We start from the raw sequence: 16,990 nt of genomic DNA, 5'->3' as shown, positions 1-16,990 counted from the left end.
GAAAATGTGAGTGCTGGAGCTGGACCATCTTTGCCTAGAGTGAGTATCTGAAAAATGGCCTTGGAGATGGATGCCAAAGGATATTCCCAGAGCGGACATTAAAGAGTCAGTCTCTCAAAATCTAAAAATAACAAGTCGGTCTCTGCAGATTTCTTGCTCGTATCTCTCTTGCTCTCTATTTTCTCATAGCTAAACTCCTGCCAGCATTATTCCTCATGGATGTCTTGCTCTTCTGAAACTGGGAGGAGAACGGGGGTGGTGGTTTTGCCCTTGCTGTAGTTGTTGGATCCAGGATGACAAAACTGACCTTGTAGTTTCAGTGTTACTTTTATAAGGTTAAAATTATTCTTACATTCTTCTTCTTACTGTATATTATGAACTACAAATTTTCTTTGAAAGGCCAAAGAAAAAGAACTTCTAGAAGATTCCTCATCCTTGCTTACCACAGCACTCTTTTTTATTTGTTTGTGGCCAACTCTGTGTTTTGTGCTCTCAGTGAATGCAGGGATGATGGGGTTGAGTAGGGGACACTGGCTGCCTCAGCTCCAGAGGGACCTGATGGAAACTGCCCAGAACACATGTGGTCCATCTGCTGGGGGCCAAGACAAGCATCACTTTTTTGATCTTCCATTAAATTGTTTTTGCACTTAAGCCAGAGAGAAACATCTGCTGTCCACAAAGTGCGTTCTGAACCGAAGGCATGCAGAATAATGGAAAGAAACCTCAGCACTTCTCCCAGAAGAAGGAAATGTGGAAGTGACCATGTCTGAAACAACATATTGTGATGCCTGCAATCTCTGGTGAACCTCATGTTGTTAAAATAGGAGACGTTGTGTAAGATCTTGTGCCACTGATGGCACCACTCAGCTGCTTGTGGCTCTGTGACACAGCAGAGGAAAGATGAAGAGAGAAATATGCATATATTTATATAAACAGAAGAAGAAAAGTTATTGAGTGAACCTACAGAAAGGGTTACCCCAGTAGTACGTCATCCACAGCTGGTTTCAACAGACCTGCACTCACCCACCCAACTGATTGCCCCCACCCCAATTCACCCAGGTCCAGAAGTTCAGGACCTGCTCCAGGTCTTTGCCTGAAGGTCCAGGCAAAGGACAAAATGGTTCAGAGTGAAATGGGTAACCATAAAATGGGTAATATCTTTCTGAAGTCTCCCTCTGAACAAGGGCCAGAACAACACAGTATTAACACACCTCAGCAGCCCAGGTTGCTTCTGGTTTTGCTCAATAAAAGGGCCAGATAGGCAAAGGTGGGTAAGAATTTGGCAGTTGTGAGCCAAAAGTTTGGTTTGAGCCAAAAGTTCGTTTTGAGCCTTAAATACTTTTGTGGGACTCCAGCCTTAGCAGTCCTGGGTGAAATCAGACCAAGAGAGATTGGTAACATGGGAAAAGGACCCCAAGCAGAGAGAAGGCAAACATTCACATTCAGAACAGGAAACCCAACCCCATGCCTCTGCTCCTTGTGCCTGTCCACTCAGCCTGGGGGTTACTCAGCCTGGAGGCAGCAGGTACACTTGTCCTCCTCTGCAAGGAACACTCCCTCAACACCCTCAACTCCCCTGCCTGACACAGGGGGAACATACTTCCCACCTCTGTCTGTGGAATGAGACCATTGGTAGAATGCATTTCAAAAGGGAACAATGTCCTCCACCCCTGAACCACTGAACCTTGTGATTCCTATGGGCTTTACTGTTTGGTCCCCCTCCTACGTAAGCACTGAACACCACTTCAGTACCTGATCAGTCAGTCTCTCCTTTTGCAAATAAAATAAAATGTTTAAATAAAGTTACATTTCTCCAGCTCAGAAGCTGCCATAGGCAGAGAAGCAACACAGATCTGTGAGACTCAGCAAACAAGGGTAAGCAAAACCACCCCTGGGAGTATAACTATAAACCAGTTAGAGGTCACTAAACTAATGAAGAGTATAAAAATAAACTCCTTGGGGATCGAAGATAAAGAGGATATCAGGCTACAGAGTACAAACTAAATGCTTTATTTTTTTATCTCCTGTATAAAAGTACCCAGAGGGAGTCCGAAGGTAACAACTGGGGACTGTTCCAAATACAGCTAAAAACAAATCACAACTATCTTAGCCATGACTCACTCCCCACCATGTCCTGCACTGTGCAGACAGGTCCACAGCTGCATCCTACGTGGATGTCCTACAACTCCCATCCGCCCCACCATGCTGGAGGCTGGGACCTGACCCCAGTGTCTGCAACCTCACTCCAGGAAGGAAGCAAAAACCCATAGGTGCCGCGCTGCCAAGAGGTGAGACCAGCTGCTAATCACAGAATACAGTTGCTTTTGCCTCAGCCCTGTTAGAAAGCTGACCCCGAGCCCGCATGAGAGAACACAACACAGAAGCTGCTTTGACAACCTGGCAACGGAGAACATGTCTCAAAAAGCAATGTTTAGAAAACACTGTTTGGGAAGCACTACAGCTTATAAAAGAAAATGAGGGAGGGTAAATAAAATCTACAATCCCTACTACTTTGCACAAATGCCCCAGGGCCAGCTTGGTTTCCCATTGCAGTATCAGTAACTTCTTATTTCTATCACACCCATTAACAGGGAGCCCAAAAGTGAGGCCTGTGACATTCAATAGTTTACACTGTTTCTACGTTTCTCAGGACCAGTGAGGTCACATCTGGACTGCCAGGTCTAGCTTTGGGCTCCCCAGTACTGAGGGACACGGACTTACTGGAGTGAGTGCAGTGGAGGGCTACAGAGAAGATGAAGGGATTGGGGCAGCGCAAGTTACGTGAGGAAAGAGTGAGAGCTGAGTCTGCCCAACCTGGAGAAGAAAAAGCTCAGCAGGTCTTATCCAAGTGTTTAAATGTCTAATGGGGGAGGGCAGTGAAGACAGAGCCATGAACACAAAATGAAATACAGGATATCCTGCTTAAAGAGAAGAGAACACCTTTTCTCTGTTAGGGTGGTCAAATGCTGGCAGAGGTTGCCCAGAGAGGCTGTTGGAGCCTCTGCAATTGGAGATACTCAAAACCTGACCAGACATAGCCTGGACAAGCTGCTCCAGGAGACCTTGCTCTGAGCAGGAGGTGTAACCAGACAGTCTCCAGAGGTCCCCATCAACCTCAGCTTGTCTGTGCAAACACAACCACTGAGCAAGGGCTCCTATCTACACAACGTGTTCCTCTTCTACCATCACAGGAGAAAAACAGGCGTTTCTGGGGCAGACGGATGACCTCAGACATATGATAGATGAGCTGTCACATAAAAACCTTCCTACAGAAAAAGGTTATCAAGAAAGCCAATAAAATAATCTCTTGTGGGATGTGATTTCCACACTGTAGTGTTGCCAAAGCTCTAGATACTAACTAGGTCTTACCGCTCTGCCAAGTGTGATCAGAAGACAAGAGCTGAAATTCATACAGCTATCCAAACAAAAGAAAACTGGGAAAAAAACTCCACCAAAGCACCAAAAAGCAAATTATATGTGTTTTTTGTATTAAATGTTCAATTCAAACACACAATTAATGAGTGCACAGATGACTATGTGAATTGACTCGGCCACAGTTACAGATTTGCTTTACTGTTAGAGCAGGACAGTCCAAGGGCAGCTTGTATTTCTTCTGGATTCATGTGCAAGGTGGACATTGCTCCATCCCTAGGAAGGCTTTGATCCAAATCCCCTAAGTGTCAAGCTATGCTGACATGGGGGATCCAAACCCCAGGAGATGGGCGATGGCACTGGTCCCACCTGCCTGTGCACTAGCACAAAGGTGCTGCAACACACATTTATCCAGGTAGGCTCTCACACTTTCTTCTATAACACGTCAAAGCAGAAAGCCAAATCCCCAAGTGGGTAAACCTTAAATCAGTCAATTTTTAGGAAACACTCCAGAAATTGTGTTGATTATAAACGTGGTTGAACAATTGGTTCCATTGAAGAGCAAGGACTCGGAAGGAGCTGCGTGGGTGGGGTGCTGTGTACCTACAGCGAGTGACTGACAAGTTTTCTACACAGCCTGGAAACTGAACTTGTTTTCAAAAAAGAAGTAGAACAACACTTAGTGAGCTCTATTCCTAAATAAAAACGTATGCACCAAATATGGATGCAAACACAGCAAGGAATTGTAATATATCACTGGAGGAAGACAAAAAATCCTGAAAGCATAGTACTGGGGGGAAAAAACACACTACAGATGAAACATAGAAAACTTGAAAACAGAGAAATATCGTCATTAATGAGAATTTTTCCTTCTTTTAAACATTCACAGGAATTGTTTGCCAATCTAAACAATTAGCCTATTTTTAATCCTGCTGGAACTAGATTTAGATAGCATCCACAGCCAAATATAAAAACACCTTATGACTTTCATCAGGTGATAAATGCCAATTAAAAAAAGAGAGCAGACAGCCTAGAGGCCAAACTGCAGTGAGTAGTGCATGCATCCAAAAGCAAAGATTCAGCCTTTGATTCACATGCTAATGAGGGAGCTGGAATTACCCTGGAGGTCCATAGAAAATCTTGGTCTTGAGTCTCAGGAACTGACTGCATCAGGTGAGGCAGAGCTCATGGGTGGTGAGATACTGCCTTGTGGTCACCCATCCTCTCACCTTTCCTGCAGGGCCAAGGACACCTTTCCTTCTCTCCTTCCCCTTTCCCAATGCCCTGAATTTGCACTCCTTGGGGATTAAAATTGGTTGTTCCAGGCACAGGAACTTGAAATCTCATTAAAATTATCTATTACAAATATTCCATCATGTAATCTGGCAATTCCCCAGTCTGTGTATCAGTTATCAATCCATAGGAATGACAGCACATCACAGCTTATTTGCCTGGCAAGGCTTGAATTTAACTGAGAACTGGGTTCCTGGGCCAAGTATGGCTTAAGACTGCAGGCATGTGCAATTCCTTGTTGCTCCCATTAGCTGAAATCTCAGCACTGTGCTTGTGCACCTCGACTCCACATTAAATATCGCGGCTTGTTCTGTGCCAGCGGGATACAGCTGCGGAAGTAGTGAAAAACATGATGTGTGCAGATAAGACAGGCAGGGACCACAGCAGCCAGCTCCTCACCCCTGCTCATCTCACATACAAATACCCACCAGCTCGCTTCCCAGTTGCTCTTGGCAGAGCTGAAGGGAAAATTCAGCTTTGTCAAAGGAGAGGGAAAATTTAAAAGACTACCAGGTCAGAGCATCTTTGTTCCAGCCCTTGTTCCCTTTGCTGCCGGGAGCTGGTTTAGAGGCATGAGCTGGGTGAAGGCAGGGCCCCTGGACACCTGGTACCCAGGTGCCATGTGTCCCCAGAGATGTCTGTGTTAGTGCTGGGATCATGATGCAGTGGGCACCTCAGCATTACAGACACTGCAGTTATGAGGCTTCGGTTTCGAACTCTGCACAGGGAAAGACAACACACAAACACACACATAAAGTAAGAGACATTATGGCTGTAAAGCTTTGGACCTTAAAATCAGGAAACGTGGAAACTAGGGTTACCTGGAAACCATCATTCAACACACCTCTTCTACTATATCAGCATGCATTAGCTGTACCAATAATTTCTCACCAGGTTTAGAACATTTACCACAAGCGTAACATCAGTACCAACCACAGCAAATGGTATTACAGCAGTAGCTTTGCAGAAGAGGATGAAACTTAAGCATTCAGGCAAAAACACACCCTCCTGCTGTGCAGGAGAGCTCCTCCTCCCTACTTTGCTTTCCCTGGCTGTTACCTAGATTTGACTGGTTTCTTGGCAAAAACTCAAAGGATGGGTAAGGGTCTCTAGTTAGGGTCCAATATCAATGGGGACCAAAAAAAATATCCCATGTTTCTACTGTTGTATAAAATTACCTGAAGACTTTCTGTTAGTGCAGAATAGGGATTTAAGTAAATACTGTGGTAAGGAGCAGGGACTCAGTAGTCATAGGGGTACTGACATCAACCAACACCACCAAAAGCAACTGCTGGTTTGGGAATGCCCAGGGGCGGCACACTCGGTCCTCGTCATCCCAAAAGGCCAGCACAGCCTGCCTACCTGCTGCATCTCCAGGACATTGTCAGGAGAGAGGTGGTTGTGATTTCTCCAGAGAGAGCTTAATTCATGGCTTCTGCCACAGAACATAGGATCCTTCTCTTATATCTGTATCCCCACAATGATGAGACGATGTGAGGCAGCATTGTGTTAACAATAAAAAATACCAGAAAGAGGCAAAATTACCCCAAAAGAAGACATACAGGAAAATTTCTACCCTCAGAATAAGCACTAAGTTTCATCTTAATGATTAAACTTAAAATTGCTATCTGAGCCCACAAGAGCGAGGGGATGAATAATTCTCATCATCTTTTTCCACTTCCCAGCAGGAAGGGGAACATCTGTCTTGTTTTGTTCCTCAGTGAAAGCAAGCCATGAAGTCATCATCACTCCATCAACTAAAGCAAAGTGTGAGTTGGTGAAGACATTTTTACCACAGTCAGTGCTAGTGAAGCAATTACAGATTTTGTAAAACATATCCTGGAAAGAGGTTACCGGTGGCAGTGTGATTAGTTGCACCACTTGTGGACCTGGCTTATTGTTCTGCACACTTCCATCTAATTTGGTGTATAATTAGGTATTACTTATACAAGAGGTCATTCATGTCAAGAGAAGCAATAGTTTCTAGAATAATTTGAGTTTTCCTACATATATTAACATTTTCCAAAGTACCTCTCCAGCTACTTGAGATGTCAACAACTACTTCAAGTACTGCCACTTCATTCAGTGCTGAAACAGCTTTGGGTTTGCTTTGTACCAAAACCTGGGGACCTTGCTGTAGCAAACTTTACCCAGCAGCTTTGCTGTATTCCAAGAAGGTTCAGGTGAGGCCAGAGCAAGAAATACACTGTAGACAGAGGTTATAAGTATCTCCCCCCAACACTGAGAGAACATTCACTAAAAAAATTGGTTTCTGGAGACTTCTGTCTTGAATTTGGCTGATTAGGAGTGTGTGGAGAAATGCAGATAAGACATGAAAATACAACAGTCAGAAAAGAAAGGGGGTGGTGACAAAATTCTGCTTTTCAGTGGTGTTTGGAACACCTTCATTGACACATGGCTCAACCTCTCCAGGTTGAGTTGTCCTAGTTCCAACAGCACTACTTTCCCAGTCATAACTCGGGCACAAATTCCTTAAGACTCATGCCCCACAAGCTGTATTGGGAAGCGTTGTTACAGAAATCCAGCACCTCCTTTCAGCTGAAGCTGTATTATGTCCTTTAACGCGGACAGGTGACCCATAAAAACCTGAGGAGAACACAGGGGAGTTTGACCTGCAGAACTGATCAGCCAAATGTATCAAATGTCAACACACACGAGTATATAGTAAATTGCCCATTTCTCTAAGCTGCTTGACCAGCAAGGAAAATTACTAAATTGTCTTCTGGGATATTAGACACATGCATGAACCCATATGCTTTGCTAGGCTGGTTTAAAGATATTTAGAAATCTGTTCTTCATTAACCCAAAGAAAAGAAATTAGAGAGAAAAATCTAATAGCTTGGTGCCTTTATTATTTTTTGGTTTATTGCTCCAACATACTAACCTATATTCACTGAACAATCATACTAGAAGATTTTATTAGGCCTTTGGTTACTTTTTAGGGTTTACCACTTATTAAATAAACTTTCATCAACTAAAGGAAGCTAAGGGAAAACATATTAACATTTTACAAGCTTTTGACTGAGTAAAACATTAAGCTGTGAAAGGAATTACCAGGTATCTAAAGAGGTTTGATTTGGCACAAAGTATAACAGTTTTAACTTACTATGGAAATGTGAAACCCATATTCAAGCTTTTGAGCTTGCATATTACTAAGATTACTTATACAAAAACACTTATCACAGCATTTTTCTTATTTCTGAGCATATCAGGAGTTGCACTGCTTTTCCAAGTAGTTGGAAACTACTTTCCAAACTCTGGTAGCTTTGCCTCATAAAAAGGTACCAGTGGATGTGCAGGTCTTAGAAGTTGAAAGCTTTGGGCTGTCATGCCCCAAAGTGCAAATGCAGAGTTTGGTATGACCAAAACTCTATTTAGCAGCTTAAACTGTAGAGCATTTTTTTGCCTTTGTAGTTAACCCCATGCTATGAAACAATACCTCTGTGCCTTTGTTTTCAGGTTTCTTTTTCCAGAAGCCACCAATTAAATAAAAATAGCATTTTGAGAGGAAAAACACACCACTAGTTTGCTTCTCTTTTATTTTAAAAAGCCACAGACCACCTTTAAATAAAAAGTTTTTGCAATGATGAATTTGAAGCAGATGCTAAAACAGTTGGGCATGAGAGCCTGCAGTTCATACTCCTGAGACCAAGTGGTGAACCTCATTCAAGGCCAGGTTCTTCTGTGAAGAAAACTAGATTTGCACAAGTGATTAATACTTCCTTTACCACAAATTATCTCATGTACAGAGGAAGCTGTCTGTATAGGCTCTGTCTGTCATTTTTTATCCCTTAAGATGAAGATCGAAGGCAGGGATATTTTTCCCATAATGACAAGTGGCAAAGGTTCAGGATGTCCGTATATTCCCTTCAGGAAAACCATGCCTGGCCTTGCTGAGAAAGAGCAACAAATTTGAGAAGGTAACTCCTGAAACGTGTCTCCTCACCTTCCCCATCATTTACCTAAGCCAGCCCACTGGAGGATGCAGCCTCCAAAATGGGGGAAAACCAGCAACCAACAATGGCAACCAATAATGGTAAAAAACAACTAAAATAAAAATTAATTTTTAAACAAATAGATTAAATTAAAAAATTAAATATTAAGGGAAAATACTTACAGACAGTTTTAAATTAAAAAATCAGTTTGAAAATATTTTTAAATTTTATTAAAAATAAATAGATAAAAAGGAGAACACATACTTTACATAAAGCATTTAGTTGCTTCTAAGTGATACTTCCTGAAACCAAGTAATTTCCAGTTAGAAAAAATAGTTTTGCTGCAAAGATGACAGGAGATCACCAAAACTGTTTTCCTCATTTTCTTCTGAGAAAGCACCTTTCAGGAAGTGAGGTCATTTTTTCCAGCCTCATGCCTAAAAAAAGGCGCTGTGTGCTGACAGAGTACTGCTCTGTTAGAGCATCTTTGACAGGCACTCATTCTACTGCAGGAGTTGTAGCAGGATAAATCCACATATTATGTATAAAATGCACCCACAAATGTGGCAAGGAACAAAGCAGTCCCTTTGGTTTTTGAAGACTCATCTTGCCCAGAAGCATAAAGCCTGGTTTGTGTGCAGCAGTGTAGCAATTCTTTAATACCAAAAATGGATGCAGCCCAAACCACAAAATAAACACCCTTTTATTTGTTGTGTTGCTAATTGAAACAATTTGCCATGCTTTATTTATGCTGATGGAACAACACGCCAGAAGTTTCTAAGTCCCTGGAAAAGGACTGTTTCTTCCTCCAGGCTAGATCAGTTTTCCATACCAGAATTCCTCAGTTTCAAAGAAAATTAGGTAACCCATGCTTACCTAATTGCTGTGAAGCTACACTGCTTGAAAGATAAACCAATCACTGAACTGGATGTAGAAAACCATTTCTACTCAAGGTATAAATCCTATAGTTTTTTTGTTTGTTTCCAGCTTCGATGTTTTCAGGGAGCCAGATTTGCTCCCACCTCTGTATACACCACAGCCTGCCTGGTGAACATGTGTACATGGGTGAGTGTTACGCAGTGTTTTGCTTTCTCCCTGCCCTCCAACAACATTCACACATTTAAATGTATTCTCTGTCACACTCACAGGTACCCCAGGGTACTTTCTTCAGAGTAACATGATTTTTTTCCCCCACCCCCTAAGGTCAAGTAGTTGAAGTCTCACTATTAGTTGGGTGTCAACAACAAAAATTACTTTTTATTTCCTACTAGTGCTCTACAAATTTTGTTGTAACCAAAAAAAACTAGTACCTTGACTCTTGATTTATCTGGAAATTGCATTAGACTATTCACAAACATGCTTAAAAATAAAGCAATTACAGATTATTCCGATAGCTCAAGATTGTCCAGACCTTACAGATTCAAGCTCATGAAGCAAGAAGTATCTTTTCAGCTTTGCTGGTTGGGCAACAAAACCCTGAGCTTCCCTTTGCTCTTCAAAAGCAAATTACATTTGGGCCAGGAGTTTAGAAACTGCTGTCCTCCTCTGGACCCCCACCTTCCAATTAAATGGTTAATGAGACTTAGAAATTTTCACTTCTAGGTGAACAGCACTGCATGGGAATTATTCTAGGATGGCACAACTGCAGTAATGATACAGATGATAAACACTTTCATTTTCATTTGTATTAAGTGACAAGGGCCTAGAGATTGGACAATCCTTTCTGAGTTTCCCCATGCCTTCCAAGAGTAGATTTGATTAATTAAGCCTAGAATCCATTCCCAGCAGTTACTAGGATCCTCAGTAGTGAGGAATTCAAACATTCTGTGCACATTAAACTTGCCCCAAAATGAACTAAAGAACAATAAACCAAAAGAGCAATCGGCATGTACTGATTCCGTGAGCTTTTATTTAGAACAAAATGGATTTCACACATTTTCATAAGGGTCACTTCTGGGCTGAAGAACTAGTCACAAAATGTACTGTTATGCTATTATCCCTGAAAAGAAAATTTCGAATTCCATTGTATGTGGTGTCAGTTGGAGATGAATAAATTATAAACATCATGGCCCTACTGAGAAGCCCCTGAGCTATTTATCTTTATATGAAAGCTTCAAATATTTTACAACCCTTATCCTCAATGACCTAAACAAACACCTGTAACAAACAAAACTGTAATTAACAGCATATCACTGGCTACACAAGAAAAAGAACACTCACAGTCAGCAGTATGTTATCCCAGGAAATTAGATTCTCTAGAAACCCATTTCTATTGTCTAGAGTGATGGTGGAAGCTATGAAGTCAGACATCAAAATACTTGAGGCTGAGGCCACACACAAACACACGAGGAAGAGATACACTAGTTACTCCAGCTGGCAGTAGCATTATTTTTCATTTATTTAAAAAAAAAAGAATTCACAACTTTCTCTTAATGAAAAGCAAACTGGACTCTGTGCCTGAGCTCTTACTCTAAACATATGAAAATAAGCACAGTAAAAGTTAACCTCAGACTGGAAACATCTGTAAGGTTTATATCGCCATAACAAAAGCTGAGTTAAAAGAGAACAAATGAAAATATCCATCAACAACCATCATATTCTCAAAGATCAAGAGGTTGTGAACAAAAGCCCAATCTCCATTATGTTTTCTTCAGTTGGTTAGAAAGAACATGAACTAAAAAAAGTCATCCAAGCAACTGCAGAGACCTTGCTAAGGGGAAGAGAAAGCCTTGAATTTCTTTTACAGACTTCTCATTCCTTTTCAATAAAACAGAAGTGAGGAACATTGACCACACAAATGCATAACTGGACTACTATGACAAAAAAATGTATTGTGGCAATTCAGTTACCCGAGAAAAACAGAAATCAGTATTGATACAGAAATATTTTTAAGTTATCAAATGACATTAAAATTACCCAGTACACTTTGAAATATGTGATCCCAGTGAGTAGCCAGATATCTAGGAATACACGCTTCCATATTAAAAGTGATAAAAATAAGCAGGAAGATACCTGAAACAATAAAAGGCATTTTTAGCTGGAATGTGTTTTGCTATACGCTACAGGAAGCTGCATCAGATATGACATTATACTGAATCTTGTAGTGGTTCCAAGCAGTATAATGGTACACACTGTTAAATACACACACTTGACCAAATAAATAGTCAATTTGCCAGCATAGTTAGCACAGGAAGAAATCCACATTTTTTTCTTAATGTAAACAGTAAGGTTTCTAAAAAAAGACATTTTAATTTTAAGTATTATTATATTTTAACATTACTGCATGCAACACTGTCGAAGTTTTATGTCACCTCTGTGCACCACTAGGCAAGAAACAGTAAGATACTCGGAGAGAAATGCTCCAGTCGTTGAGTCTAGTGCTGCACACAAAATCACAAACATCCTCAGTAAACTGCACACCTGGACAAGACAGATGTTTGTACGTAAAAGGTAACTTTATTTCTATACCCGTAATCCTCTGCACAAAGATCTGACCCTCACGTTTTAAAAGGCACAGGCTTTTAAAAAGGCTAGAGTGAGGGGCACCTAAAATGGAACCTGTAATTTACCTGATTTCAAGAGCTGCCTTTCAAAGGCAGAGAGACAACTGAACTGCAAGTCCCGCCAGAAGTCAAGAACCGTCCCCACCATCATTTCAACACTTAAAACATTTAGGCTTGCCTTATGGATTCATTCTCATTCTTTGCATATCAGAGAAACTACCTGCTGGAAACAATAGTTTCCTTTACCTTGTTTTTTAATCCTTAGTAACAGGTGAGGCAAAAAGCACTAGTAAACAGCTGAATGACCACATCATTATTTCTTCATTGATTCGTTACTCTTACTTAAACCAAAAGTTCAAGTCATTAGTGGAATGTGAACGTCACAGGCATCTGAACACAAGTGCAAATTGGTTTAGACTTCTGAAACTGTTTTTGTACAAAAGCAAGAAAATAGCCTTTGATGTAGGCTCATGTGGTATAATCCAAGTATAATAACATCAGCTGAAAATTAGAGAAAACCCATAACTTATTTTCTGAAGTAGAAGAGCCCAAGTTCAAGTGATCACACTGATTTACAGGCACAGAGCTCTTCCAGGTGGCCTACATGGTCTTTCACTACACTTACATAGCCACTATCATGCTAAATATGATAAATTTTCAAGCTGCAAGTGGTGGAAAGGACAGTGTCCCCACCTGTGCTCAGATATTACCAGATTGCTTAGATGTGTGCAACCTGGAGCTGCCTTGAGACAGTGATGCAGCCTGGATCTCCTATGAGTCACCAACCAACACTCAAACAAACGGCTTTGAGAGGAGGAAATACTGGACAGAACACTCTCCCCACTACTAATGGCCCCAATTTTAAGCTGGCAGTTAGGAATTAAATTTCCTTATGCCTTTTTAGTAAAAAGCAGAAGTGTACCTTTGGCACCTGTTTCACAACCAGAAGTGCATGCAGTCCTGGAATGTCCCAACTGATATTGAGTTTGCTAGATGTTCACTTTAAAATTGAAAGCTATCAACAGTTGAAGTTAAAAAAAAAACAAACAAACAAAACATAAAATAACCAAAACCACACACACAAAACAACACAACATCAAAACATATTTAAAAATAACACTCCTCTTCAGTATTTTTTTCTCCTAGACCACCATCCTTACACCTGTGTTTCCACAGAAAACTGCTATACCTGGTATAAAATTATTCCACTAAACCATCCTGTTCTTTACTTTCCATCAAGGGCGTACTTGTGTCTCCCTTATCCTTTTCATTTGCGTCTTCATTGTCCTCCAGTTGCCCTGATTTCTGATGAGCAAATGTGTAATTGTCATGCTCTGTGTCCGTCAAAGGTGGAGGTTCCTCCTCAGTGTTAGAAGAGAATTTAATGTCTTTTCTGAAGGAGAATGGAGGTGGTGAAGGAGGCAAGCTACCAATGGGTCCATCAAAAGGCCGGTACACATCAACTTCTGGGGCAATTGAGCCATTAGACTCCTTCAGCAAGTGTCCATAGACCACAGCATCATCAATAACTGCATAGACATGAGACTCACTGGTTTGCCTCCCTTTTGTGAATAAGCCTTTTTTGCCAGGCATCTGGGTATTCACATTAGCATTGTACACTCCCACCATGGGATTCTGGGTTTTCTTCTTCCTGTTACAGAGTTGAAATTGTTAACAGGTCAAAAACAACACACCTGGCATGTTTAACTCAATAATAATAACAACTTCTGTTTACCCATCTCAGCCACAGAGTCAGGCAGTCTACCTGGATTAAAGGCTTTACTTGCAATCTTAGGAAAAATAGACTCTTGAGTCTAGACATGCTGTTTTAACAGAGCAAAAAATAACTTCACACTACCTGGTTACCCACTGCTGCTGTTTGACCCTGAAGTTTCCAAGATTAACTGCAATGGCCTCACAAACATTGGGGTCCTAGCTGTGCAGTGTACCGAATCCCACAACATCCACTGACCCAGAGACCACTAGATCCTCACAAAACAAGGCTGAGTGTTATTAAAGATGAGACAGTGGGTCCCCAGTAAAAGCCAAATGAACTTTTCTTGGTTATACTTTTGAGTGACTGTCCTTAAATTGGGAAGAACAAAGGCTGAACTGAAGACCTTTAAGCCCGCATTTGTAAAGTTTCTCCTGTGTGGCAGAAAATGCGCTCATAAGTGCTCTAATCACCATATGGCATAAATATATTCCAGCTCTACAGTTTCTGGACCCAACCACCTTGACAGCACTGAGAATATATGTATCAGAACGACCAAGCTATCAGTGACTTCAGACTCTGCTTGTATGAGTAATGCTATGCATGTAAGCTTTGCACAGCTCAGTTCTCTTTCCAAGGGCTCATCCCACAGAAAAATGTGTAAACTCCAGGAGAAGTTGCTGCATGTTTTGTAGGTGAAAGAAAGCTCTTGGTATATCTAGGTAAGTTTACAGCTTGTTTGAATGAAGACTTGAATAGAGTCACGCATGACATTGCAATGAATGTAGCTATTGTGTGTCACAGGGACTGCTGCTGAAGTCCAACCAACACCTTACTTACAGTACAGCCAAAAGCTGTCAAGATAAGCAGTACTCTGCAGGTTGAAGTAATGTGACTCCAGGAATGCTGCTTGGCTCTTAGGGTCAGTCAATTTAGAGTAAAGAAGCATTCCTGGAGTCACCCTACTCCCACATCATTGCCTACCTCATGCTTTAGACCCTGATTCGAGGGATCTATATCAACACATAAAACAGATGGCCAAGCAGCTCTCCCAAAGTACCTTCTTTAACTGCTAAGTTACACATGCCAAATTATGAACTTACTTCTTCTTAACACAGCACACAGTCAGTCCGATAGCCACAAGAACTCCGGCCCCGGCCACTATACCAAGTATGATTCCTAGGTCTGCAAACAGACAAGATACAAGGACACTGAGCCAAAGAAAGAACATCCACCTTTCTCCTAAAAGCTGTCTTTTTGACAGGGTTTGAACCTCCTCAGGAGTTTCTACGCATACCACCTGCCTGCAGAGCAGCAGTTCCCAAGCCATGCTCACCACAGAACAACACAAGCCATTTCCAAGAGGCAATAAAACAACTACTGCTGTTAGCAGTGGAGCACAACCAAAAAACCCAATCAACCCACCCACCTCCAAGAGTTTAATACAGCTCATGCACTGCTTAACTTACCTGCAGCATCTCACATGCCTCTGGCTGAATAAGCAAGGAAGAGAAAAAAAGTGCAGAAACAGAGAAGAATTCAACAGAAGAAATAGTGGCATTTCAACAATTTCCTCTCAAAACAACCTTTCCTCTGAAATGCAGAGGTTGTGTTGACTTGAAATTGATTAGGAAAGTCCACACATGAGCAAAGCAAAATGCTGAATGTTTTAAAAGTATACATCACCAAAAAACAAAACAACAAACTATTATAAAATTAGAAATCAATTTGATACTGCTTCAGCCCTAGTCTGTGAATCCAATCCTTCTACAGACAGCAGTCTCCCACAGGTGAAGAGGAAGTGTATATGTGAAGCAAATTTTAATAAGCAAAGACTACACTGAAAATGTCACCTTTCCCCCCCCCTTTTTTTTTTAAGTGTTTATGTTTCAGGGAGATGAAAGAGAACAAGAATGCAGATTTTGCCTTTAGAAGTCAGGGCCCATTTGCCACTAAATGGTCAGACCTGTCCTGGGGATGACTTCTTGCTCATGTGAACACTGAGACTAATTGAACTGCTAACATGAAGTGAGGACTACTTGGATGAATAAGTTTGCATAATCAAATCCCCAGCTGTTCACCAGGTCTGTGACCTTGGAAGGGAGAAAAATCATTTGATCTTATTATACATTCTGTCTGCTATCACCAACAAAAAAATCTAAAATCAATTCTAAAAAACGAAATCTAGTCTTAATACCCCAATCCCTTCAATCCCCTCTGTAAACAAAAGAAAACCCAGAAAGACACCCCACCCCCAGAAACCCCCACCACATTAAAATCCCTCCTTTCTCCCCAGTTCCTAGAAGTACCCAGCTGAAACTCTCAGAAGTTTTTGAAGGACAGACATTTTCAAAGGCAGAATCTCATAAACCCCCCACATCCAAGGAGGACCACCATCCATTCCTGTTACCCCAAGGGAAAGCAAGGAAACAAGCAAAAAACAAACCACCACAGCCTTACAGGACTCACCTATCTGCTTGTCAGCCAAAGTCACCCAGAACTGCAAGGTCAGCTGCGTCCTGTCCACAGGTTTACAGTTGGAGACGTTTACCCAGAAGTTATGATACATATTTCGGGGATTGGGCAGAGGCTCATCCTCACGGCGCACGATTTCCTCTGCCCCCGGAGTCTCCTCCTTTATGTTGACATAGGCATGGCCTGTCTCACAAGCAATGCCCATGCGGTTCTTGGAGAACCCAAGGTGGGCAATTTGCTTGCCGGGCACGACAATGTACCAGGATATGGAGACGTAGGGAGGCAAACCATAACGCGGGTTGGGACTTTGCAACTCAACTTTGGCTTTTGGATTTGGACTCACAGTGAAAGTGCACTCATCTGCAGTAAGTGAAAAGAATGAAAACTTAGTTCTGATTATTATCGTCCCCTCCTACATCAGTAATTATCACAATAAACACAGGTACATTTGCAGAATTTGCCATAACTGTCTACCCAGCACCTGGAGTACAAAGTTGCTTCTTTCTTCCAGGAATAAACAACCTCAGTGTTTCAGATACTGACTGATTCTAGCAATGGCTCCACGACTAGACTCTAAAGAATTGAACTCTTAATTTCTGTTTATCCATATGTGCTTTAATAAGCGTATTGAGAGATTTATCACTGCACAACAAAGTATACAAAACCTACCACCTCAC

At 41.5% G+C, this 16,990-nt stretch overlaps 1 protein-coding gene across 2 annotated transcripts in view; it reads right to left on the bottom strand.

Moving 5' to 3' along the window:
• The window catches only part of CDCP1 (CUB domain containing protein 1), an 88,379-nt gene that overhangs the window by 50,498 nt on the left and 20,891 nt on the right, over positions 1-16,990 (bottom strand). The window contains exons 7-9 of one of the 2 annotated variants that reach the window (XR_007630495.1): positions 16,308-16,673; positions 14,942-15,023; positions 10,956-13,775 (exon numbers count right to left, since the gene is read on the bottom strand). Coding sequence is in view for 1 of the 2 variants with exons in the window: in XM_050328860.1 (XP_050184817.1) it covers positions 13,325-13,775; positions 14,942-15,023; positions 16,308-16,673 (899 nt within the window). In the remaining variant the exon portion in view is untranslated. Of the gene's footprint in view, positions 1-10,523; positions 13,776-14,941; positions 15,024-16,307; positions 16,674-16,990 lie in introns of those variants that run through there. The other variant, XM_050328860.1, reaches the window with a different exon arrangement.

The sequence above is a fragment of the Myiozetetes cayanensis genome, unplaced genomic scaffold (assembly GCF_022539395.1).
Source record: "Myiozetetes cayanensis isolate MyiCay16 unplaced genomic scaffold, myiCay2020 scf1, whole genome shotgun sequence".
Taxonomy (NCBI): Eukaryota; Metazoa; Chordata; class Aves; order Passeriformes; family Tyrannidae; genus Myiozetetes; species Myiozetetes cayanensis.
This window is presented reverse-complemented; position numbering and strand designations above follow the sequence as displayed.